The sequence below is a fragment of the Canis lupus genome, chromosome 2 (genome assembly GCF_011100685.1).
Source record: "Canis lupus familiaris isolate Mischka breed German Shepherd chromosome 2, alternate assembly UU_Cfam_GSD_1.0, whole genome shotgun sequence".
NCBI classification, from domain to species: Eukaryota; Metazoa; Chordata; class Mammalia; order Carnivora; family Canidae; genus Canis; species Canis lupus.
This window is the reverse complement of record NC_049223.1, coordinates 83,422,712-83,448,545: the sequence shown is the minus strand read 5'-3', so window position 1 is coordinate 83,448,545 and position 25,834 is coordinate 83,422,712. Positions and strand designations below refer to the sequence as shown.

At 47.3% G+C, this 25,834-nt stretch overlaps 1 protein-coding gene and 1 long non-coding RNA gene across 11 annotated transcripts in view; one reads left to right on the top strand and one right to left on the bottom strand.

The window, feature by feature from the left end:
- Positions 1 to 25,834, top strand: part of VPS13D (vacuolar protein sorting 13 homolog D) — a 236,970-nt gene that overhangs the window by 162,443 nt on the left and 48,693 nt on the right. For all 10 annotated transcript variants that reach the window (XM_038531969.1, XM_038531968.1, XM_038531967.1 and 7 more), the window contains one exon: positions 24,092 to 24,224. In XM_038531969.1, the coding sequence (XP_038387897.1) occupies positions 24,092 to 24,224 (133 nt within the window). The remainder of the gene's footprint in view (positions 1 to 24,091; positions 24,225 to 25,834) is intronic.
- On the bottom strand, positions 3,138 to 8,456 carry LOC119876086. The gene is made up of 2 exons (XR_005356182.1): positions 6,183 to 8,456; positions 3,138 to 4,646 (listed from the first exon to the last, which is right to left on the bottom strand). It is a non-coding gene; the product is annotated as an uncharacterized LOC119876086 (long non-coding RNA).

The window sequence follows — 25,834 nt, the reverse complement described above, 5'->3', positions numbered from 1 at the left end:
CTCCAGAAACCGCTCTTCATTTTAAAGGAAAGCTGACTCCACGTGTTTTCTTAGGAGACAGAGGGGACTCTTTGGTCAGTATCATCCTTAAAGATCAGAAAGGGACGTGGCTAATGCAGCCTGCTTTGACTGAGCAGCTCCTGCACGTCAGGTGCGGAACCATCTCACTTAATTTTCACTTGGACGCTTTAAGGAAGGCGGGCTTCTCTCTCATACAGATGAGAAGAGCAAGACCACGGTGGTCGGTGACCTTGATTAAAGTGAAGGTTGGGAGCCTAGATATTTTCCTCCACATGGTACAGCTTTGCAGATAAGATCCTCTGCTCAACCTGGACCACGTAGAAGCTAGAACACAGGCAGTTGCAAACGAGGAGTAAAGCTTGGTTTTCTGTTCACTTCCTGCTCCACCTCCTCTGTGTTGGGGCTCTTGGTTTGCCAGCTGTGATCTCTAGGCTGTCGGAATTAGTCTTGGCTCTCTGGGGATCCCTACCCTCGTGTAAGAGGCTTGAAATGGGAGAAAAGGATTGAAAGAGTTTTCTTTATCTAAACAGAAAACGTATGGACTCAAAAGCACTTGAGAAAGCCGACTGTACTTTGTCACACACCCAACGTGCTTGACCCCAGATTATTCAGAGGATCTGTGGCCCTCGGGCCTTCGCTGCTGCCCTGGTGGGGGGAGCAGGCCAGAGCTTCAGGCTGCCTCACGTGTGGCCCTGTGCGTGTGAAATTGTAATTTCCATCTCCTGGACTTTGCTGCTTTCAGCATTTCTAAGCCACTAGGATGTCATTTTAGAGCAAAAGATTTGATTTTTAGCACGGAGTATATGAAAGGGGGAGAGGGGTGCTTTTCCCTGCAAAGTGAAAGCAGGAAGGAAACCCATTTTCTTTCTCACTCCTGTCTTTTCTTGCCTCCTCTTAGTCTTTGGACAGCTGTTGAGATCTTGTAGAGGTGTGTCTGTCTCTGGGTTCTGCTCACAGATAGGCTTTCAGGGGCTTGATGATACCATGGCTTGGGTCAGGAAGCCAGACGGACAGGGCTGGGGGCGGTGTGTTGTGCCTGAGAGCAGTACGGTTAATTCTAGTGACCTGTTCTGTAGTTTGCTTCTCGGAGGAAAGAAGCAATAGGATTTAAGCCTTCCTTACTGAGATAATAATAATACTGCTTTATATTTATTTTGATTTTAAGTTGTTGATGAAACATTGATATACCTGTGACCCTTTCTGTAAGACAGGTGATATGAGTACCATCACCGTGAAGAAACTGAGGCCCGTGGAAGTAAATAACTCACCCAGGGTGGTTCATACAGAAAGTAATAGAGCCTTGGACGTCTTCTTTGGTCTCCTGAATTCTAGAACGTTGCTTGACAGGACTTCTTGACTCTTACCTGATAATGTAGAAGCTGACACCTGCTCTGTAGACTTGGGGTTTCTACCGTCAGGGTTGCCTGTGAGCACCCCCCTCACCCACAGAGAACACAGGTGGAGAGGCTTCGTAAATCATTAACCATGGTGCTGTAGATGTGGACATGTAGGCATCTTGTGTTTGGGAGCGCACAGACGGCATGTGTGGTGAGAACAATTCTAGGACCAGAGTTTTGTGGTGAAGTGGGACATGGTGACTGAGCAATTTAAGTTTATATCAGGACATTACATTAAGTAATTTTTGCAGTGTTGGAGGTGAGGAGACATTTCCTGTGAGAGACCGTGAGAGAAGAGGAAGATTCTTTCAGAAGGGGCGAGAGTCCGTAAATAACGGGCACACCACGCTTACCTCACACAGGCACGAGGGAAAGATGCCTGCTTCTTTCTTTTCCGTTAAATAACAGTGGTGAAACCTTCCCGTGCCACTTTTTTTTTTTAAGATTTATTTATTTATTAGCGAGCTTGCAAGAGGGGAGGGGGAAGGAAAGGGAGAACAAGAGGGAGAGAAGCAGACTCCCCACTGAGCACAGAGCCCTACACGGGGCTCCATCCCAGGCCCCTGACGTGACCTGAATTGAAATCAGGAGTCTGACGCTTAACCAGACTGAGCCCCCCCAGGCGCCGCCCCCACCTCGTGCCATTTCCACAAACTGGGAAATTTCCTAGTTTGGCATGTGAGGAGGGTAGGGATAAGCTTGAAAACCAGGAGCCAGAGTGGGGAGGCCAGGTGAAGAGTGAAGGGAGAGTGACAGCAAGCTGGCTGTCCAGGTCACTCCCCGGCCCCCCTCACACCTGCTCCCCCCTTGCCTTGCATCACCTGTTCAGGATGCCCTGAGACACCCCCCCCCACCCCGCTCTGAGTTCCAGGGGCACCCTGGCTCCCATTAAGGAGGGACCACTATTGCCCTGGGAAGATGATAGCCACGTATGCCCACGTCTCAAACATGCCCTCAGCAGACATTTGTTGTCAGGGGCTGGATACTGGAGGCTGAGGCTTACAAAAATGTGGGTTTCTGAGGGTGATAATATAGAGAGAAGGAGTGTTTCACCTGGGGTCTATCCCCTTTCCACAGGATATGTGCTGTGGGGGCTGAGGGCCGAGAACGCTGTATTCCATTCTTCAAGGGTGAGATGAGCTTTGTGAGGCAGTTGTCTGTGCTCCCCTGCATCCCAGAGACTTAAAGCTTCTGAAAGGCAAAGATCTCATCTGTCATCGGGTTTTGGGGGGTTTTTCTTTTTGCCAGTTTACTCTGTGACAGCCGCGAATATTTGTTATAGGAAAACTGAAGGTGATCCGGGCTGTGTCCCCGTGTGCTCTCTTTTGGGAGTCAGCCACCAGCACTTTCACACGGGGGGGCATTCAACCCACACAGTGAGTAAGTGACGTTCCTGTTGGGGTTTTTTGCATCGAACTATTTTACAGCTTTAAAGTTTACGTATGATTTCTTCCGAAACACAACTAAAGCTGACTGAGATCCAGAATGGTGCTGCATGTATAGAAACAGCGACCGGAAGAGGCTGCTTTCAGGGTCCTATCTCCCCCTCCCCTTCCCATCACTCGGAGTCTAGGACATCGGCCAGGATCAAACGAGGCCAGGCGCACGTTACTGGATCTGGCCCAGGCTCTGCTTAAGGTATTAGGAAGCCTAGGGAAATGGTTATAGGGGAAAGAGGGGGAAACCTAGTCTCTCCTAATCTAATGAATTAAAATAATATTTATGGAAAATATCTGTTTGCTTTATTAGAGGAAGATGTTTAAGTAAACATTTCCTGCAAGCTATTGAATTTATACAACACATTGGTTTGGAAGCAATAGCTCTCAAGTGTTTTCACTGAAATGAAAATTAAGCAGAACATGATTCCAAACAGCCCATTGTTTCGGCCATGTTGCCTTTGAATGTTTCCGAGCAGGATATTATGGCCAGTGGGGTTGTATTTTCTTTATTGGTAACTTGAAAATTGGCAGGGATGATGCCAAAGGTCCAGCAGGAGAGCTGCTAATAGCCCCTTGTACTCTTACGGACATGTAGCCTGGGCAACATACTCGTTACTATTTGATCTTCACAAACTGAGACATTAAAGAGGGTAAGTGTTGTTCACACTTGACAGAAGAAATTGAATCACAGCGAAGTTGAGTGACTCCTGGGGGATCAACAGGGAGTGTGCAGAGGAGGACGGGCCGGCGGCTCCTCGACAGCCCCAGGCTCTTGCCTCAGACCACACCGTCTCCCCCTGAGGGACTAAAGTGCGTCCGTGAGGTGATTGAACCTTATGACATCGTGGTGGGGCCAGCAGGGCAGGCGTGACGATCCCTTCCCTTTTTGTGATGGGAAACTCAGTCACACAAGTTAAGTGGTTTTGCCAGAATCCTGCAGTTGTTGCCGGTGCGCAGGCCTCACAGCTGTAAGCCCACGGCTTTTCCCCGCCTGACCGGCTCCCGGCGGAGGCCGAGCGCCTTTCGGACTTGGGGGGAGTCAGTTGGGAGCTAGTCTGACTTCCCAGGAGCGGGCTGCACGTTCCTGGCACCCCGGCTACGTTGCGTGAAGCCCGACTCCAGAATCTCCGCCGGGCGTGCCCGAGATGTCACAGAATCGCTGACAGAGCAGAAGGACGAAGCCAGCTCTCACCAGCCTGCGGCTACCTGCCTTTTGATTTTGTGTCCTGTGCCATCAGCAAGGAGAGGCTGCTGCAGAACGTTCTTTAAAAATGTTTAAAAACAGGACAGATTGAGGTGCCTCCACGAATAAGGTGTGTGGAGAAAGAAATTCTTGGGACGGAACACAAGAAGACTTTGTCACTAGTTTCTCTTTAAAGATAAAACACAACAGTGAACAGTGTCTACTTTGGTTTTATGAAAAAAAAATTGAGCTCTGTGGGAAGCCTCGTAACCTCACTCTCTCACCTTTCCCTTTCCACTGAGGTCTCGAACCTACAGCCCTTGCCACCCCTTCCAGCTGAACACTGCAAAGCCAGCTCTTCCCAGGCTTGAACCCTCAACACAACCTCTGATACGTTCATAGGCGCTCCTGGAACACAGATCTGGGAAAGAATCTGAAGGTCAGCTTTTTGCCCTCTCAGATGACAGATGGAGAAACTGAGACCCAGAAAGCTTCTCAGAGCTGGTTAGTCACTGCGCCAGCTCTACATCAGGCCTCCAGGGCTACAAATCTGGTATCGTGTTTGAGTTGGGGGTCGGCAGCTTGTGGGGCCCGCTTCTTGTCCTCCTAGAAGCGAAAGAGAGAGAAGCAGTGGGCCCAGGGCCCTGACCTCGGGTACACCTTCTCAGCATTCTCAGTGTTGAGTCAAACTGTGTGTCTGTCTCCACCCTAGTTTGAGCTCCTCGAGGACAAGACTTCAGTCCTATTCATCTTAGTGTCCTAACCCCAAGCGCACCGCACCGAGCATGGTATGCAGAAAGCCCTCGAGCCTTGTTGAACCAAACCAATCTGTTTTATGTAAAGGTCAACCCACCCGAAGAGGGAGGGAAATATAGCTCCTTTGAGGCGCCTGGCATCACTGGGCCTTCGGTGGGGTCTCATCCAAGGAGCAAATCCGAGCAGGATCGCTCCTCACCTGGAAGCAAGACGAGGCCTCCTCCTCGCACAGAGCGCGGGTGGGGCCCCTGCGCAGCGTCTCCCCGCCCGGCTGGGGATGGGCAGCCGCCGCTGGGCCGAGCCAGACGGAAACCGACCAGGCAGCGCAGCCTCTGGTTGGTGCCACAGTTAACCTAACTTTGTTGGTTAAAGCGAAGTTTTTGGAATTCCTCCAAATGTTCGTGTGTGTATCTGCGTGTTGTTAACTACGATTGTTGTCTCTGGGCTCCTTCTCCAGTGTGCGTGAGTCAGGGGAGAGGAAAGGGGAAAGGGAACCTTCTGTGTGGATTCTGACCAGGCCAAGAGCCGGCTGCTTGCTGTTCCGCTCCCGGAAAGCCACAAACAGGAACGTGTGCCCGGCACAGCCTGCCCGCTGCCCAGCAAGCCTGAGGAACTTGACCGTGAGAGCACTTGGATCTGAGCGTGCGCCGTGTCTGGTTCCTCCGTCAGGGAGGGACTGGCTGCTGCCTCTGGCTGCCGGGAACAAAACGGCTTGGGCCCTAAGTCCCATAGGTGCTGGCCACGTTGCCTTCTGCACAGCCTGGTCACCCTCCTCTCTCCCATGTAAGCCAATGGCATGCGGGTGAGGAGATGAGTGAGCCAGGTGGGGGGGGGGGGCGGGGGCGGGTGTCCTGCCAGCGTGGCAGGGGCGCAGGGTCGCCGGTCACTGGGCTATCACTGCCCTAACCAAAGTCGGGGCCTGAGACCGTCACTCTTTGCCTTTTTACTTAAACGTGGACCACTTGAACAAAACAGCAGACCAAATGGTGACGGAGGCCCGAGCCGCCCCAGGCCGCCTGCTCCCCGTCCTTCTGTGTCAGAGTCTTCATCGGGGCCCAAGCCCTCGGGCACACAGCACAGCTCTCCGCTTGCTTGTCGGCGCAAGATTGCAAAGAGTTAACACTTTTGCTTTTTCGGAAAGTTATCTGTGAAGAGTATTAGTTGTTTAATAAAGCGTGCCTGCCCTCCCGATGAACCCGCCAGTGACTCTGCAGCTGGGGTCATCCCAAGTTCACGCGGTGGACTTTTGACTGCCTTCTGTGTCTGTGAAAACAGTCGGCAGCTCCTGCGGGGATCATTCATTCAGGCCTGTAACACAAAACTGTTGCCAATGGGCACCTGCTGGGCGGCTTCCCAGGAGGGCTGGGAGGGGGATACCAGACTCACCAGGCATCTGCGGAGATAAGAGCGGCAGGGGGTCCGCTGGGAGCCGGCGGCCTGCAGGCTGGTGTCAGAGTGTATCAGGGAGCCGGGCAGGAGAGGGTGTGAGCTAATTAAAGGCCTCTGCAAAGGGGAGTAGGGCGTGTGTGTGTGTGTGCGTGCGTGCGTGCGTGTGTGTGTGTGTGTGTGTGTGTGGAGGAGGGGTGGGGGGAGGTTTGGAGTGCATTCCCCAAATTTCTAGCACATTCTTTATTCCTCTCTTTTATCCCTCAAAACAGAGGAAAACAAATCAAAGAGTCTGAATTTCTAATTCGGTTGCTTCTAATCTTAAACCACCGTCCCTCCCGCCTGGTGCTGTATTGGTTCTGGCTGCTCTTGTCACGGAGTCACATCGACCAGCAAACCCAGGTTTTGCCACGTTTTCCCGGGAGGCATCCTGTTCTTGAAATATTGTAGGTCGACGGCTTGAGTTTTGCCCTTTCCCCCCCAGTTTGCTGCATGTGGGCCGCGGGGTGTGCTCTGGCCTTTGTCCCGTGTGTTTGGAGAAGCCACTTGCCCGCCGTAGGGGGCGCTGCTGGGAGGGTGACAGGCTGGCGCCCCGAGCGCCCTGAGGTGGTGCGGGCGCCGGCGGCCTCGGAGCGCGGGGCAGAAGGAGCACAAGAGTTCCTTTTACACTTAAACTGACCTAAGGGAAAAAAAGTCAGCTGGAAGCATTAGCTTTACTTGCTCTTTTGCTTCTGTTTAGCGTGTACGTGTCCCCTCCCCCAGCGGCGGACCAACTTGTTTAGGGACCCAGGTACTTGGAGGTCTGTGGTATTCTCGTCATCTGCCTGGGAATGATACATTTCCTGAAAGCACTTTTGTTCCCCTACAACCCCAAGCCTGCATTGTATTGTTTCTGATACAGTTCACGTGATCTTGGCTGTGTCAGAGAAACATTTAGACCAGTGTCGTACAACGTGGTAACAATCCTAGGAAATTCCAGTCAAAAGCCAACAACCTGCTTCCTTCATTTCTGGAGCGCTGGTGTATCTGGCTTTGTCTGTATTCTGATAAGGAGTAGCCACAATGTTAATTTTGTATTTCCTTGCCTTTGTCTCACGTAATCCGTTCCCGAAGCCGCCGTCCAGGAGGCCACTCGCGGGAGGGGGCGAGCCACAGAGGAGGGATCAGCCTGAGCCCGCGACGGCCGTTGGCGCGTTCTCACTGCGGGCGTTTAAATCTGCGTTACACTTCTCCTCTCAGCGTCACCATATAGAAAACACGGGAAAGACGCCGCACTGATGACACAGTTGAGGGGAGTCCGGCGTTTGAGCTAGTAGCTGAGTGGGCGGCTTTACAGTGGTTCCCAGCTGGTATCTGCTGGCGGCTTCGCTGTGTGCCAGGTACTGTTCTGAGTCTTCGCACCACTTGACTTGTTTAATCCTCGAAGTGCCGCATGCTTGGCCCTGCCCCTCGCCAAAGTCATACCCTCCCCGACGGCTTCGATCTTGGACCCTCGCGCAGTCAGATGTGCAGGAGTTAACCGTGTAAGTCTGTGTTCTCCAGGGGCTGCAGAGAATCTGAGTCACGGTTTAAAGTCCTTTCCTCTGTTGTGTAATTCGCTCCTTTGTGGATGCTACACCAGCCAAGCCAAAGCCGTGGCCGTGACCCAGGGCCAGCGCCAACCCTGTCCGAGATGCCCAGCGAGGGCATTTCAACTTTGCTCTAGCTGCACATGCAGAACCAACTAAATATGTAACAGATCTGTTATTTATTGCGTCTAACAAGAAGTTCACAGCTTAAAAAAAAATATTTGCCAGCCTTTGTCCTAGGAACAGAGGAAACCAAAGTTCTTCCCCACTTAGGATCACATTCCAGCGAGAAGGTTCCGTAAGCAAATGCGTATGAGGAATAGTCTGGGTGCTAGGATGGAAGTCTTGGCGGATCCAGTGGGTGCCAACGGAGGGGGCCGACCATTCAACGCAGGGCAGGGAAGGCCTGCACAGAGGATGAGCTGCTTGTGCCAAATCTTGAAGTCCAAGGAGATGTTGGTTGTGGGGACAGGAAGTGGAAGGGTGGGGATGGGCCCCAAGGGGCCCACAAGGGGCAACCCGAACAGGGAGCTCAGGGATGGGGAGCAGCAGCACGTGGGGAGGTGACTCGGGAGCAGTGGTACTCAGGTGGTGGGCTGCTCCGCCATCCGGTCTCCAGGAGAGGACTGGCCCATCGTTCCCTTCTCCCCGTACCGGTTACAAGGGAATTCCAAGGTACGGGACCTCAAGGAACTGTTCACCTTTTAAGCCTAGTGTGGTTGTCACGAGTTACCTCTTTCACAGAGGGGCCCACCCCCTCCGGAAAAAGCAAACCTAACTTGCTTTTTACTTAATTAGAGCCAAACCAATTCCTGGCCTGTTCACAGCAGGTAGATTGCAAATGTAGCCAAACTCCTCTTTCTGGCCAGAGTGCCTCCGTCCAGAACTAAGACGCGGATGGCCTCTGGCACTTCCAATTAACCTGATAATTGCATCTAGATAGAGCAGAAAATCACCTTCCCCAAAGCCCAGAGCAAACGCACTCCGAATCCTTGTCAAAGGAGAAGGCATTTAGGCCGCACTTAATACAACTGGACTAGAAAGGCGGGAAGGGGCATACCTGGGTGGCTCAGCGGTTAAGTGCCTGCCTTCGGCTCAGGTCAGATCCTGGAGTCCTGGGATCGAGTCCCACATCAGGCTCCCTGCATGGAGCCTGCTTTTCCCTCTGCCTGTGTTGCCTCTCTCATGGATAAATAAATAAAATCTTAAAAAAAAAAAAAAAAGGCAGGAAGGGAGGTTGTGGGCTTTATGCTTCAGCTGTGATTTTCTGCATAATTTGAAGCTCAACAGGTGGAATATTTGCCATCGATTCCCAGCCGTGATTGAGGAAATAAATTTATCTGACCCCGTTTGATCAGTCCATAAAACTGTTTCACCGTGTTCTTTGGGCTTGGCTAAACTAGGTAGAACCTAAATTTGAGAGAAAAGAGAGCACATTCTATGTTTGAATGTGTTTTGTGGCCTTTCTGCCCTCAACCCCATCCTGCCACATCCACCTAGTCAGTAGATTTTTCTCTAGAAATCTCTTCTTTCTCATCTCCACTCACGGCTGGTAGCAGTGTCCAAACCATGTCCACTTGTGTTTGGAATCTTAGTTTTTCGTGTATGGATTCAGAGAGGACATTTATCTTGAGGTAGACGTGACTACTGTCACGCTGCCAGGATTTGGGCCGAGGCTACGTAGGGCTCCCTGTGACTTTTTGGAACTTGAGCCTCATGCCTGAGATTGCAGTGCAGGCTGGCGTCTGCCTCAGCTCTGGGGTGAGAGAAGGTTTGGGTCCTCTGACTCTCAAGACTGAGTTTAGGTTGGGCTGCGTGTGATGCATGTCAAGTACTTGACATGCATCTACTTCTTCAGTAGTAGAAGGACAAATGTCCATCAGGAGTGGGATCTCTGGTCCTCGCCTCCCCAGTGCTTCTGTGTGTGTTCTGTGGTTGCTTCACCACCCCTGTCACCCCGAACTTGAGCATCTGTGATTGCCACTTGTGTCCTAGAGCTAGAGGTATTTGCATAGCACAGGAAACTTGTGTTTCTTTACATTTTTGTTGGGTTTCAGCACAGGGTTTATTGCTCTTTTCCATTGCTCCTTTTCTGCTCGGGGAGAAAAGCACGATTCTGTGCTCACTGACCATGTGGAGGTTGGCTTCTCATCCCCTCATCTCTAACAGATAAATAATTATGGAGTGAGAGGTGTTCCATCTTCTCATGGACGTTCATCACTGTTGGGATGTCTGCACAGTAGAGCTGACTGCTGCGTTTGCTCTCCTTTGCCTTTTCCCCTCCAGATATTCCCGAGCTCTGATGCGGCCTGGCTAACCCCTTCTGGGACGCCTGTGCTGCGAACCAGCACTGAAAGTTTTAAGCGTAAAGAAGAACTAATGCTCGATCATTTCCTGTGTGCCAGGCACTTCCTGCCCTCCCTCCTTTCCCCTTCCTTCCAGCCCCTCGGATCATAAGTTGGAGTCGTGCTCGACTTCTGTCGAGAGAATTAAAGTGCCTCCGAGAGAATTCTTGGCCAGAATCTCTTTGTCTCCTCAGTATCATCTGGAGCTTCATGTATAGAATAGACAAATAAGTACCAGCGAAGTCTAAACCAGCTGCCCCTCAACGTGAGAAAATGTATTTAGTTCACATAGCTGAAGAGATAAAGAAGCAGCAGCACATTTCTGGAGGTAGAGACTTTCTGGTCAAACCAGTCAAGTCTTTGAGGTCATTGATGCCCAAAGCTACCCTGGGATCGTTCTGGGCTCACAAGGAGGACCAGGGCCACCTGTCTGCTCTGGAGGTGGTACCGTCCCACGTACATCCACACTGCGTGCCATGCTCTGTCCAGAGCACTGGGGATACGAAGGTGGACAAGACTGGCATGGCACCGGGCATGCCTCAACAAGCTTCGCTCCCCCTCCAATCTGAAGGGCCACCACCACCAAATCCCCGGAGTGGCTAGTTTTTAAAGGGACAGTCTTCTAATTTCACTTTCTCATCTTGTTCGTTGAAGTGCTGAAGTTTAAGTCCATTGTGCACTCTTCTTTGGCTAACAGGAAGTTGTGGCACTTCTCTGAAGATTAAGAAACATCCAAGGCAATCAATTCCTATTCTCCTGTGTCCCCAGCCCTTGGGTAGACTTAACAGTGGTCATTATGGCTCAAGATCCCACAAGAGACCCCTTCTTGCCCATCAGCAAAGCCACAGGCTCTCTATGCAAAAAAGTGAGAGCTGTTCCATCCATCTCAGGGAATTCGTGGTCTTGTCTCCTGCCTTTGCCTTGGACTTGGGATGGTCTTGTTTTCTTCCTAGATGCTGCCCTTGGATCTGCCCTTACGCTTTACAGCTATAGCCCAAAACCAAATGATGCCTGGGCTCACGCTTATCTGGGAGAGGTGTCATCAGCTGCTACTAAATTTGCTAGCCTCTGTTTCTAACTATGTCAAAACTTACGGGTATTGAGGGACAGCATTCCATGTGTTGATCCCTGTCTTACATTATTTACTGTAGGTACATGCCTTCACAACCTCCAGTTAATAGAAAAATAGGCAGTGGCAGCAGTAACTTTAGAACCCTCTAGTAAAAGATATGGCCACAGAGGGGGGACAATGGAGGGAGTAACAGCTTGAAAGGCAGGGAACTTAAGGACGGCCTTTTTAAGATTGAGCAGATTCTCTTATATTTGTCAATCTGAGAGGAAGAGGCCAGAAAGATTGGAGATACGAGACAAAAGAGGATTGCTTGAGCATCATCTAAGACAAGGTCTTATAAGAGCATGGAAGAAGGCTCTAGATTTGGCAAATACACCATTTTATCCAATTTAAATTGGAGGAGAGGAAAGAATTCTTTTCCCTTATTAGAATCTATCATTTGTATGAAGAGGCAGTGGGGCTAGCTTGGAAGAGTGGGACAGGAATGCAAAGCACATCTTTATTTGGCTCTAGGAGTGTTCCAGGCCCCGTCCTGGGTGATTAGGAGGCAAAGATGAGGAAACCTGCAGTGGCCCCTGTTACAAATTGATGACAGAAGAAACTTAAGTACATGTTGGCATCTCAGAAGCAGTTCTTAAAGAGCTTGATTTTATTTTCTTGGATTTTAAGAATAATATCTAAGATCCATCTTCATCCTCAATCTTGGGAGCCAAGTAGTACTTTAAATATCCCATATCAGCAATTTTTAGCATCGTGTGCTGCAGGCCACCTAGCTTGTGAGGAAACATAAGGAACAGGACTGCATGGCAGTGGATGCGATGCTAGTAAGGCTGCACACACAAGTTGTATGGAAGGGGAGTGAGTAACCCTATGGGTTTGTATGCAAGGAGAGGCCATGCAGAGCTCTGCAAAGACATCTGGGGGAGCCAGACTAAAGTTGGAAAGGCAGAGATTTGTAGCCATTCATGCTGGAAGAGGGAACAGAAAGAGTAGGAGGTGATGTCGGTATGTCCCCGTAATTAGCTTTCTGCCCACCTTCCTATTAGATGGTTCCAGCTTGAGTAACAAAAGCGTTTCTAAATCCAAACCAATGCCTTCCATCTACTGTTTGCTGCTTAGGTGACTAGTAGTCATTTGTAAAATATTATTAGTTATCTAAGCATAAAGTCTAAGTGGAAGAAATGAACTGAAATTGAAGACTTCGGTACCTTCTGAGTTTTAGTTTTAATTTGATTGGCTATATCCTTAAACGTTTTAGACTCAGATCTCCAAACCAGCAGTGTCCCATAGAAATATAGTGTGAGCCATATAATTTAACATTTTCTAGTAGTTGCATTTAAAAAGTAAAAAAAAAACAGGGGTGTCTGCGTGGCTCAGTTGGTTGAGCTTCCGACTCTAGGTTTCGGCCCAGGTTGCAATCTTAGGGGCAAGCCCCACATGGGGCTCTGCACTCGGTGGGGAGTCTGCTTGAGGTTCTCTTCCCCTTCCTCGGCCCCTCCCGCCCCCTACTTCTGTGTGTGTGCTCTCTCTCTAAAATAAATAAATCTTTTTTAAAAAGGTAAAAAGAAACAGAAGAAATGATTTTAAGTATTTTTATTTGATCTGTAATATCCAAAATATCATTTCAGTCTGTAATGTCTGTAAAAATAATTGATGTTTTACATTATGATTTTTCACCTTGTCTTTGAATTCCAGTATTTTGTACTTAACAGCATATCTTGATTCCTACTAATCACATAGTAAGTGCTGTAGCCTCCCGGGGCATGTGGTCACTCTAGTGGACGTTGCAGCACCAAACTAGGAGAGGAAAGTAGGGTCATGTGATAACAACACTACCTGAACTGTGTGTCTGAACTGACGAGTTCCAGGTCTCTGTGGCTAACTTGATTATTTGACTATGCAGGCTATCTCTCTTCACCTTTAGCCTCTCATCCTTTTGCTGAGTGGTTCATTTCTAAGATTTCCCTTGTTCTTGTTGGAGGAAGGAAGATATTAAATAGAGAAAGGACCTCTGTACAGTTGGGTTCTGTCTCCATCATGGCAAGGAGAAGTTTTCCACAAAATTCTAAGAAATAGCTGTTCAAGTTATCTTTAATTTTTTTCCCCTTAGGTTATTTGTTGCCTTTCCTTTTTCCTCTTCTCCCACCTGCTTACCAAAATTTAGAAAACATTCTGTTCGTGATGTTTTTTAATATGGTGGTATTTCAAATACAGGCATGATTTTTATGAAGCTAATTTTTATTTTTTAAAATGCATTCTGCCTTTGGTCACATATTTAGAGAACAAGTGCCATAAACATTTTTTATATTAAAGAAAAGTCAATTAGTAGAGTATGATATAGTGTATATACAGTTTAAAGAACAATCAAATGAATACCAGGGCCTACCATTCAGCTTAAATGATAGAATTTAATAATAGAATATTATACTAATAGAATGGAATATGCTAAATTATACTAGTACTTTTGAAGCCTCCCTGATCACATTCCCTTTTTCTGCTGGTGAATTAAATGGATTGGGTTTTCTTCCTCATTCCATGACTTGTTTTTTAGGCCTGAAATATGTTAACCTGGTAACGGCTAATTCAGCAGGCTTTAAAAACCCCAGATCTACAGGAAGTAGATGGGTGGGAATTGTGAATGTCCTCTCTCAGCTCAGCCTTTGTAGGACTGAAAGACAGCAAAGGCAAGAATGCCCTATGGAGAGGCCACTAAGGAACCCAGGAGACAGGCAAAGAGCAGGGGTTTCTTAGGAGCTGTCAGGAAATCACTAAACTGCCATTTTGTTTTTATTTTAGCCCATCTGAGGCATTGGGAAGATTCGAGTCCATTTTTAAAAGAACCTTTGGGGCATCTGGGTGGCTCAATCAGTTAAGTGTCCCACTCTTGATTTTGGCTCAGGTCATGATCTCTGGGTTGTGAGATCAAGTCCCACCCCACAGGGAGCCTGCTTAAGATTCTCTTTCTCCCTCTCTGCTTACCTGTCAGAAAAAAAAAAAAAAAAAAAAAAAAGAGCAAACGAACCTTTTGTTGGCCTTCCCTTTGAGCTTAGGAGCAAGCCAGGTCTCAGGAGAAATGAAACCGGATGTAAGTGCCTTGGAGCTGAGCTGCCTCCCATTCTCATCCTAGCCCCCCAAAGAGAGACTCACCTTCCCGTGTTCTTCCAGGTGCCAAACACCAGTTCCGAATCTGCAGTCTTCTCTTCTCTCAGGTTCATCACACTTGCTGATGAGTAACTTCCTAACAAGTGAGGTGTTGGCTTTCGGCTTTCGTGTCTCTAGCTTTCCCCAAATGCAGGCGCTGCATATTGCCACCGATCCCCATAAAATGTTTGGTACTCATAAGGAATAGTACCTTTGTTTCCCCTGTGAATGCTCTGTTACTCTTAGGTGGGTGGGGCTTTTGGGAGAAGCATCAGAGTGCACAGATAGACGGGAGGTGGATGGGGACTGAGGAACCGCACACACTTTCAGGATCCTTTCTTACCCACGGCATGGCTTACCCACCCCAGTTCTCTTTTGCTTTCATCCCCTCCCCTTTGAATTTGTGTCTGCACACGTGTCAGGTACCGGTACATGAAGCCACCCTTACTGGAGCCGTCGTCTTTTTCTGTAGTTAGATTTGCTTGACCAGACCAGCTCTGATAAAGCAAATCTTTGAGTCCCGGTGTTCTACCTCCCTCAGCTAATCCTTTTGTAAGAAGCTGGAATGGAAGAGCAGACCTCTTCTGTGCAAGCAGGAGCTCCTGAAACCGCTGGTCCTGATTCTTACCCTAGTTTGCCTTCCGTCTTTCTTCCCAGCAGTAACTGGTGCACTCTAGTACCATGATCTGATGCGGTGTAAGGTGATCCATATAATGGACGTTTACAGAACTTTGTCCTTTTCTGGGACAAGGAAGGGGATTGTAGCCTGAACCCTTTCTTGTTCAGGGATTTATGTGTAGCTTTCTGAAAATGTATTATTTATATACTTCTCTTAGCTTCCTTCATTTGTCCCCACCACTGCTTAGGAAAGGGAAGATGTCTCCTTGGCATCACTGTGTGATTTCCCCTGGCATTCAGGAGGGAATTTTTCATGGAGGGAGTGACAAAAAATCATGTTTGGGTTCCCTCCAAAGATGATCCAGTGTCAGATGTGGGTAGATTCTTAGCAGACTTTTGTTGGAGTTAATCATGGTCTTTCCAGTTTCATCTGTACAGGGGGATAATAACAGAGCCTACCTCATAGGGCTGTTGTGTGGATTAAACTAATAAATGATTTCATAGATGGCCAGCCCCTAGAACAATGCCTGATACATAGTAAACATTATTGGTCTGTGTTTACAATTCCAAAAGTTAAGCTCTGGTCTTTAGCAGTTAGTTGGAAGCTTTCCTTTACCTATTCTGCTGCATACTCATTTAAAACTTTATTTGAAGAAACCAGTTGGAGACAACTTTCTTTAAAAACAAAAACAAAGGGCAGCCCGGGTGGCTCGGCAGTTTAGCACCGCTTTTGGCCCAGGACGTGATCCTGGAGACCCGGGATCCAGTCCCACATCGGGCTCCCTGGATGGAGCCTGCTTCTCCCTCTGCCTGTGTCTCTGCCTCTCTCTCTCTCTCTGTCTCTCATGAATAAAATCTTAAAAAAAAAAAAAAAAAAAAAACTCACCAAGATATTTCAAACCCTTGACTTTTTCAAACCCTCCCTGACTTTTTCAGTAAGAAGCCCAGCTTATTCTGGTTTCTAGCATCTGCAGTTATTCTTTATGGTGTCACCCATCCCCTTCCTTCTCAGACTTTTGGCATTAAAGAGAATATATCTACTTATTTGAAATACAGGATACAAGAATGAAGTCCTTGTGACTAGGAATGAGATAAGCTTAAGCTTCTTTTGTATTATCAGATGTTCCAATTCCATTTCTAATGTCTGTATTTTGAAATTTCAGTCTATTTATAATTGACTTCTTTATGCTTTCCTTTGTTCCGGAACAGGTATAAGGTGGTTCCTGTAGTACAGGATGAGACATGCAGGATTCAGTCGGGGTGGGAGGGGGAGCAGAGCACTCACTGGAAGAAAGACAAGGATTTGCAGTAATAACCCTCGACACTTATGCATTGCTTTGTATCCTCCCCCCCCCACCCAGTACTTTTAAGACCAGGGTCTCTTTGGATTACCCCAGTGACTCTGTGGGTAGTGTTCTACCTGTTTTATAGATGAAGATACTGATCCCTGAACAGAGTGTCTTTTGCTCGTGTTCACCCAGCTGATAACTGGTAACAGAATTGGGATCAGGATGCCTGGCATGTCAAAGCCTTGTGTGCTTCCCTGGAGTTGAAATTGTTTATCAGCAAAGTCAGGCATCATGGTGTCACCACCCCAGAGGGATTTCACACACACACACACACACACACACACACACACACACACACACACACAGTGTAGTCTATCTCCTGGTCCACTCCTGAGGCATGGGCCATTTGCACATATTGAAAAACCTTATTAGGGTAGCAAAACTGGAGGCCACTCATGGGTAGGAAGGCTGATTCCCCTTGACTAGCACTGGCCGTGTAGAACCCCACTTTCAAGGCTTCTCCCATGTGTTTCCAGGGGTTTGCAGCAGTAGACGAGTGGGAAGCCTGGCACCCTCGACATGATCCCCTACCCCTTCTGGGGAAAAGCTCATAATGAAGCTGATGAAGGGCAAAAAAGTAGGATATTATCCCATCCCAATAGCTGGCTTTAAAGATTCATCCTGCCCACATGATTCTTTATAATCGGTATAGGGAAAACCGAGTGTGAGTAGGCTGTGGCACGAGGCTGTTGTTGGAAATTAGTCTTCCTGATAGCCCTGGGTGTTCTGCTTGCTTCTGTGCTGCTCCAGCCCTGTAGCCAACTGTGCCAATCCTTCAAAGAAAATGCAGACCTTTTTAGGAGAGTGCCTCAAACCACTCTGAGCATCTAGATTAATCTGAAACAACATCAGAGTTCACAACTGGGTCAAAGTTGCAGAATAGCAAGAGAGACTTGCCAATTCAGCAGGCGTGTGTCTTGGGCCAGTTAGGAACCAGGACAATCTTGAGGTTTGACTTTGTTACTCTATGTTTAGACCTTGTGTGCTGAGATAATTCTGGGTGGCTTTGGATGACTTTGTTTCTTAACTGGAAAGGCGTATCTGTTGCCTGATAAGTGTTTATCCGTAAAATAGCAACATGGTATAGGTCTTAGGGTAGGAGGGCTTTTACATCTCCGGGGACGGCCTCCCATCCGCCCCCCCAAAAAGCAAGGTCATTGGCTTAGGCATGTTACTGAAGCAGAGTGGCAGTCCTAGCTTTAAAAAAAAAAAAATATATATATATATATATATATATACACACACACACACATATATATAAAATAGTGAAAGGGAATAGAAGGGAAGGGAGAAGAAATGGGTAGGAAATATCTGTATTATTCTTATGCAGGGTCTCTGTCCTGGATTCTTCCCCCTTTCTCTCTTTACCTTAAGGGATATACAGAATCATAACCAAGTAGAACTGAAAACAGACAAAACTGTCCCACTCGTACTGGATCTGGGGTCCAGAAATGCCTCTTTCTTGCCACTCATTCCATGTTCGTTCATTCGTTCATTCTTTCTGTTTCTTTCTTTTTCCTCCCTTCCTTCCTTCTTTCCTTCCTCCTTCCCTCTCTCCCTTCTCTCTTTCTCCTTCCTTCCCTCCTCCCTCTCTCCTTCCTTCCTTCACTCTCACTCTCACTCTCACTCTCACTCTCACTCTCACTCTCACTCTCCTCCTACAGTTCCAGCCTGCCCCGTCAGTGTCTGGCTGAGGAGGACCTGCTGTTTGGTTGGCCTTGTGTCAGTGACAGATACCCGTTCCCGGATCCTGTGCTCCTTTAGCTCTTGTCTCTTTACAAGGATCACAAAAGGGATTTTCAACATCAAGGCCAAAGTCATACTGAGAATTGTTTTTAACTGTGGATATTTTAACAATGTGAATCAGAGTAAAGTCATGAAGACCTTCGCTAATGAAGTGACTTAGGTCCCATGTGACTTGAAGGGTGTTTTTCTACTAGCATAGCAGTGGAGGTGGAGAGGACTCTCAAGTTTGAGCCTCCATACCACTTTTAAGAACCTTGTAAAAATTGATGGCTGACACCGTGCCAGGCATTTTGCATTATCTCCTTAGCACATGAAAGCAACCCTTTAGAGACTGGGTTTTCACAAACAGGTAAACTGAGGCTCGGGAAAGTTGAGCAGCTGCCACCAGGATGCATATTCATGTCCAGCTTACTCACAGGCACAGTGTGTACGGCTGGGCTTTCTGAGTTGACGGGTCCAGCGGATCCGGTAGCAGATCGCTGGCAGTGCTGCCGGAATCGGAGCTGTGCTGGTGGCTGAGACTTGGCGCTGAACAACTTTCTGGTTGAGAGGACCTAAGACCTCTCACACTGCAGAGCCCTGTCACTTCTTTCCCTTTCCTGTTATGTGTGGCCACCATTGGCCCTGGTGGCAAGAAAGGTACTGTCACCAGCTATTACTCAGTGGAGCAAGGATATTGAAGAGGAAATTTCCATTAGATAAATAACTGTGAAAGAAGAACCCCAGAGAAGGGGGGAGAAATTCAAACCCAGGCTCCTGTTACACTGGCCAAATATCTCTGGCATCCCATGCGTGCTGAATATCATAAAAGGGTCAGGAAAACTGATCGGACAAAACAGAGGGACACAGTGTGAATTTTTCCTCTTGCATCATTCCAGCATCTACTTGAATTTCAGTTTTATAAAATCAACTGTCCCGAGACTGGCCGCAAACCCGGGCTAATTTGTAGTGGCTCTGTTTCTATGGACGATGGGATTCTTTTTGGAAGGAGGGGTATTGACACTTAGTGTGCATCATCTATGCAGCAGAACTGGCATCTTGGAAGTGCTTCTGCGATTTTTACCCCCTTGCTGAAAATAAGGCTTTCTTGAAATAAATGACTTTGGACTGTGGCCAGAATTCACAAGTGTGTGTGCTAAAGCTCCCTTCAGCGAAAGAAGGGGGAAATCAGTGTTGTCTTTGCGAGTGTAATAGCAGGTTTTCTCAGGAACATCCTGTTCTTTGGAAACTTCTGAAATCCTCAGTTTTTTTGTGGACTTGAAATGCTACAAAATGAGCTATGTTGGCTTAAGTCTCCACAAATGCTTCTTCTGATGTCCAGGTATTGTTTCTACTGAGTACAGTTACAAACTACCTACAAATGACCCTCTAAGTGTGCAAGCCTGGCCCACGCTGTCTGTCCCCTGCTTCTGTGGCCTTCTGCAGAGAGCTGCTGCTTCTCTGGGGCTGCACCTGCCAAGCATTCTGCACACACACCGTCTCATGTCATCCTCCCAGCAGCCCCGTGGAACCTGATTATTCCCATTCTGCATGTGAAGAAATTGAAGTTCAGATAACTCAATACTGTTTTTATTGGATGCCTCCTGTGTATCAGGCTCTGTGCTAAGTGCTTCACACGTACTGCCTAATCCTAACGGCATCCTTGTAGGTGGATATTCTCATCCCCATTTTGAAGGCAAGGAAACAGGCTCACAGAGGGGAAGTTACTTGTCCGTGATCTCACAGCTATTAAGTGTCACAGTCTGAATGCCAGATCCGTTATACCGGATACATACCTCCCGACCGAGGTCCTTGAAGGCACGAGGCAGAAACTATCTCTGTTTAGGACTCTCATTTGCTAGCCTGGCACAGTCTGTCGCTTACGTGTTTGATTGATTGGTGGTTTGATGCGTAACTGGATTGTACTTATAGCCTTACGAATTTCAGCCTTACCATCATTGCCTCTGAGATTAGTTTTCCCCTTGTCTGATTATCTTTCCCCCAGCTTCATTCCCCATTTTGATATCCACGAGCATGCCAGAGAGCATCTGCTATGAAAAATATTCAAACCGAATTTGAATTTTGATGCATTTGGTTTCTATTTAAAATACATAGGCAGGGGCACTTGGGTGGCTCAGTCGGTTGAGCATCTGACTTTTGGTTTTGACCAAGGTCATGATCTCCTAGGTTGTGGGGTCGAGCCTCATGTCAGGCTCCTCGTTCATCAGGGAGTCTGCTTAAAAGATTCTCTCCCACTGCCCCAGCCCCCTCATGCCCCATTCATGTGCACGGGGTCTGTCTGTCTGTCTCTCAAAATAAACAAATAAATCTTTAAGAAATAAAATACACAGGCAGAACTGGGGATAGGGTGGTAAAGGATGTCCTGCCCCAGTCACTCCCACATGGCCTTGTGGCTCTTGTGGGTACCTCTGCTCTGGTTTGATGATAGTGTTCTAACTCAAGGTTGTGGGTGAAATAACACCTACCCACCTCAGAGAAGACCAGTGCCAGAGGACGCCCATGCAGAGTGCTTACTGGAATCGCCACCCTCTCCAGCACATGTTCTTACCCTATCTTTGAGGGAGAAATAAGATACAGGGTGTGATTTATTTTCCCACCGAGGTGGGGAAGGAGAGAGATGGAATGAAGTATGACTCAGTACTCCCACAGTGAGAGGAGGCCACAAGCGTTTGGTGCCCTGGATTCATACTCAGAAGCCCAGTGGGCTGGCCCAAGGCCCAGCCTCTTTGACCACAGTACCCTTCATCTCACTGGTTTCATATTAGTTCCAATAAAGTGTCTCTCCCCGTAAAATCTGATTAACCTCTAATCAGTATGGGTTTGGCTGGATCGTGGATTTCAACATCTTCCCGTTTCCTGAGTTTTCAAAGTCACAGCGACAGGGGTGAAGACTTTGGTAATAGTTTCCTGTTAATAATATCTTTGTATCCTTTACGTTTACTCACAAGTGACAGAGGACAAATCTGGTTGGCTTAGGTGAATAATTTTTTATCCAAGGGAAGTGAGAATTCAGACAGAAGTCCTAGGGTGAGTTGAGTAGGTGTGGGCACCTTCCTGCAGCTGAGACCTAATGGCAGAACCCAGCATTTAGAGGGGAGCGGGATCCCTTGGGTCAACTTACCCCATCCTCTTGAGGTCAGTGTGGTGTGTTTGCACAGAGAACACCAGGACCAGTCGGTGCTGGGGGAGCCAAGGGGCCCGCAGCAGAATCATTTGGCAGCGAAGCTCTTGGCACAGGCTGACTCCTAGACCTTGGGGGTTGAACTTGTTTCATTGATAGGGAGGGGGTGTTGAAGGAGACGGGGGGCGGGTGGAGCAGTTCATTATTCTTAAAAAAATAATCTTTAAAAATAAGATTATTCTTATTTTATTCTCCCATATTCGTTTAAGGAGAAAAGCATTATAGGGTTTTTCATTTCTTCCTAGTCAGCTGCCAGAAATCTTAATATCTTTTCCAAGGGAAGATCTCTTTTCAAGGAAACTTAATATCTTTTTACTTAATATCTTTTCCAAGAGAAGACCTTTTTTCAAGGAAAATGAGTTTGAGGAGGTAGGAAAGACCTGAACGAGAAGTAGCATGGAGGCTACTGGGCCTCTTTGGGTGGAGATGGCTCTCTCACCCACTGCCGCATTACCTCTTCTGTGGCATCAATCAAGGAGAGGGATTTTTGTCCAGACCCTGAGTGGAGAACCCTGGCAACCTACACAATTCCAGAATGTAGAAGGGACTCATTCTTTTGACCCTTTCCAAAATAAGGATTACGTTTTTCTCTTTTCTCTTGATTTGCAAGTGTTTTCAGTTTGTGTTCCAGGCTCTCATTGCGTGCTGTTTGATATAGGGGATTGTTACCTTCCCTGTGAGATTGTCACCCCGGACGGTAGGTCCAAGCCTGCTCTGTGTCTGTGTCCTCAGCAGTACCTCAGTCTGTACTGGGCCCAGAGTAAGTACTTAATAAAGACGTTCTAACTTAGATCATAGATCACACGCTGTCAAAGCCAGGAAGGATTTTGGAAACCACCAAGTCCAACACTCTAATTTTATAGACGGTACCACTCCAGAAACTCGCTCTCGAGGCTGGTGTTTATCTGCTGGAAAGAGGGGTTTTGTTTTGGGTTTCTGTTTTTGTTTATGTAAAAGCCTAGTGCAAATGACCATAATTCTAAACCTTCGAAGAGCTTTCTTTGTGGTGCAGGATGTTCCTCCTTGGACTAGTAGCTGACAAATAATCACAGTAAGAATGCTCACTAGATTCCATACCCTGAGCCACTGTCACCGATTCTTCTGGCCACACAGCAGTGTGGGTACTGTTGTCATTCTGTACAGGCCAATGGGGAGGCTCCACAGTTCGGCACCTTGCTCAGGCTCCTGTAGCTGCTGGAATGGTTGAGGGAGGACTAGAATCCAGTTTGGTCAGATGCTCAAACTCACGGCCCTCAGTGGCTCTCACATGGGATCCCTGATGAAAGCCCCATTTGGTGATTCATGCTGCTGACTTTTTACCATCCCGTGGTGCCTCCATCCTAAAGGCAATTGTAAGATTGATTTTCATTAACTTTAGTTTTCCAATTAGACACAGAGTGACAGGGGAGGCAAGACTAAAAGCAAATGATAGGGATTACATCTCTAGAGAGGTCAGGGATCACTGCCCTAGATCATAAAAACACTTGGACTGAGTAAAAGGAATGAGTGTTCCCATCTCTTGCTCCACAGAAACCATTGCTTCACCTTGACTCACTGGTTCTTCCTCTAGTCCCTCTTCTGTGCCCAGAACTCATCTTCTCCTGTCATCATGAAGCTTCAGGCCTTATGGCTTCCAGAGCAGAATGTGTAAAAATGTGTAAAAATACCCTCGGAGCATCTGGGTGGCTCAGTCAGTTAAGTGTTTGCCTTTGGTTCAGGTCATGATCTCAGGGTCCCGGGATCGAACCCCATGTGTTGGGCTCTCTGCTCAGTGGGGAGTCTGTGCATGTTCACTCTCTCATTCTTTCTCTCTCTTTGAAATAAATAAATATTTTTTAAAAATCCCTTGCTAAACCAGTATGAAACAGACCCCACCCCCGCCCCCCAATGGCCAGACCCACTGAACTGGGTCTTCAAGGCGGGCAGTTCGTCTTGAATCTTTGCACTGAGCTCTGTATCTAAATAGCATTCCTGTGAGTTCTCTGAAAGGTTAGTCCTGGGTCATTGGCACTTAAACCACTTGTTTTGGTAGATCCTTCCTGAGAAGGTTAATTATATATTTGATATCCTTTCCTCTTTATGCCTGAATGATGAAGATAAGTACCCTGTGGTTTATTAACTGTCACTTTAAACCTTTTCAGATTGTCTTGTGACAAAACAGAGTTTTATGTCCTTTTTATCCAGCTTTGATGGATGAGACAGCTTCTTTGGTAAAAGAATACCAGGATAAATAGGATCTTTCTCTGATATGTGGGGGAGGATTTTGCTTTGGAAGTCATGAGTTCAAGTCTGCCATTTTGTATGAAAGGTGACCTAACCTGTTAACCTTCCCATGTACTTCATTTTTCCCTTTGACCAATGGGGCTGGGCACCTAGGCACTCGATATTTGTTGAATAAGTGAAAGAAAAGACATTGCCTTAGGGCAATTGATGTCTCTAAAAGTTTTGATACCAAACCCAAAAGCAACAGTTGGTCATGTTTCCTATTTTGAATCACATGGATTTCTCGGGGCAAAGAGCTTCTGTCTTTAGCATTATAGAATCCTAACACTTAAATCTTCTTCCCCAAGTCATTTTGTTATACATTCTTCAGTAAATTTGCAGTAGGTCTCAGGAAGGCAGATGCCATTATGGACATTTAGTAGTTGTTTTGCAAACCTGTGTCCACCAGTGTAAAGCATCCTACAATCCGTATGTGTCCAGTGCTTGAGCAGTCGAGCACCAGTATCCTGGGACACATAGTATATGTAATCCAGCAGTTAATATGGCTCTTCTCTCAGTGGGGATTTACTGAATCCCAGCAAGGAGCAAGGCAAGGTATTTATTTAAAATAGCAAAAATAGTGCTGAGGCTTTACAACTCTTTTCCTTTTTTTTAAAATTCACTCAGTTCGCAGGGACATTATCGGATGGCTTAGGGAAGACGATGGACAATCGGCATCAGTCAGAGCGGGAGTATATCAGATACCACGCAGCCACAAGCGGGGAGCACCTCGTAGCCGGCATCCACGGCCTGGCTCATGGTAAGTCACGTGATACCGGGAGGCTGGCTCTTCCGCCACAGTTCCTCAGAGGTCCCTTTTCACCCTCCGATTGCATGTGGAATCCTGGCTGGGTAGCCTGGGGTACTTTCCAGGCTCTCTTCTTTTACCCTCCTAGCAACTGAAATGTCACAGCCTGTGACAGCTCTTCGTTTATTTTCAGAATGTTTGTGCACACTGCAATTTCTTCCTGTTCTCTGACTTCTCTTCCCAAAGTGTCATAAGGTATAATTGAGTGAACCCCTTTTTAGAATATGGAACTGCTGCTTCAAGACTTGCCTTCTGCTTACTGAGCATTCCTTCCATGGCAAGTGAAACGTCAAACCAGCTGCCGGGTTTGTGGCCCACATGTTCTTGAGACTTGTATAAACGCACATTCCCAAGGATTGTAAAACCGTGTGCCTAGGAGTTATAGGCGGTGGCATGAACGTATTAAGTCTCTGAATTTGTGTGAATTCTGACCTTTAATGCTTTAACTCCTACTCGTTTGCCTTTTGTTGTGTTTTTCTCAACAACTTCTTAGTCTGGCATTCAAGGCCTTTGGAAATGTAAACCCAGCCAACTTTTCCAACCACTGCCTCACAGCCATATTGTATTTCAGCCACTGAGAGCCATGTGGTGTTCCCCAGACATGCCCCCAAAGCCTTACTCACAATCCTCTGCTCTCCCCTCCTCTGCCTCACTTCCTTGCCTATCAAAATCCTGCTCCACCTACAAGTCTGACTCAACTGTCCCCAGTTAGAATTAATGCCGATTAGCGCATATGTGGCAGTCTGGGTTATGTATCTAGGCAGCTGTGTGTACCTTGCTTTCCTGATCGATTGTGAAGGTCAGGAGAGCAGAAAGAGTGTTTCCTGTTCACCTTTACACTAGCAGAGCCTCGTGTGATACCTGGCATATAGCTCCTGCTTAGTAATGGTTAGTAAATTGCACTGTTTGTACCAGATTCTTAGAACTAGTCTGAAGCTACCAGAAGTCCTATCACAACTGACCAAGTTTAGATTACCTACACTTAGAAGAGGGAGGAATATGGATAATTGAAAATCTTATTTCTTTTCATGCTTAGGACACAGTGTTTAGGACAGAGTTTTCCTAATGGTGAGGTTGGATCAAAATGCCTTTACTTTTCCTAAGCCTGCCCAACTGGAAAGGGAGTAGCCCCAAAGAAGACATCAAACTAGGAGTAAGATTTGGCTGAAATCAATCTGTTTAGGGACTCAAAAAGTTGATTGTTGGGCAGCCATTTGGGGTTAAAGATTGAATCATTCTTTCTAGTAACTGTAATGATAGTGCATGGGACTATGAGGGGCTGTTTTTTAATGAATACAAAATGCTTTGCTATGTATAATTGCCTTTGTCTGCCTCGCATCCTTGGAATGTGGAAAGAAAGCCTAGCTGTCCTCACTGTTCAGATGGACGCAGGAGTATGCTGAGAAAATGGATAATAGTTCAAGGTTGGTTGCAAAATCCCTTCCAACCAAGGACCACTCACACGATATGAGCAGCATCTCCAGAACAGAGAGCCTCATCTGAGGAGGATGCATGAAGCTCTGGACTGCATGAGAGTGGTAGCCTAGAGTGGAAAAATTCTT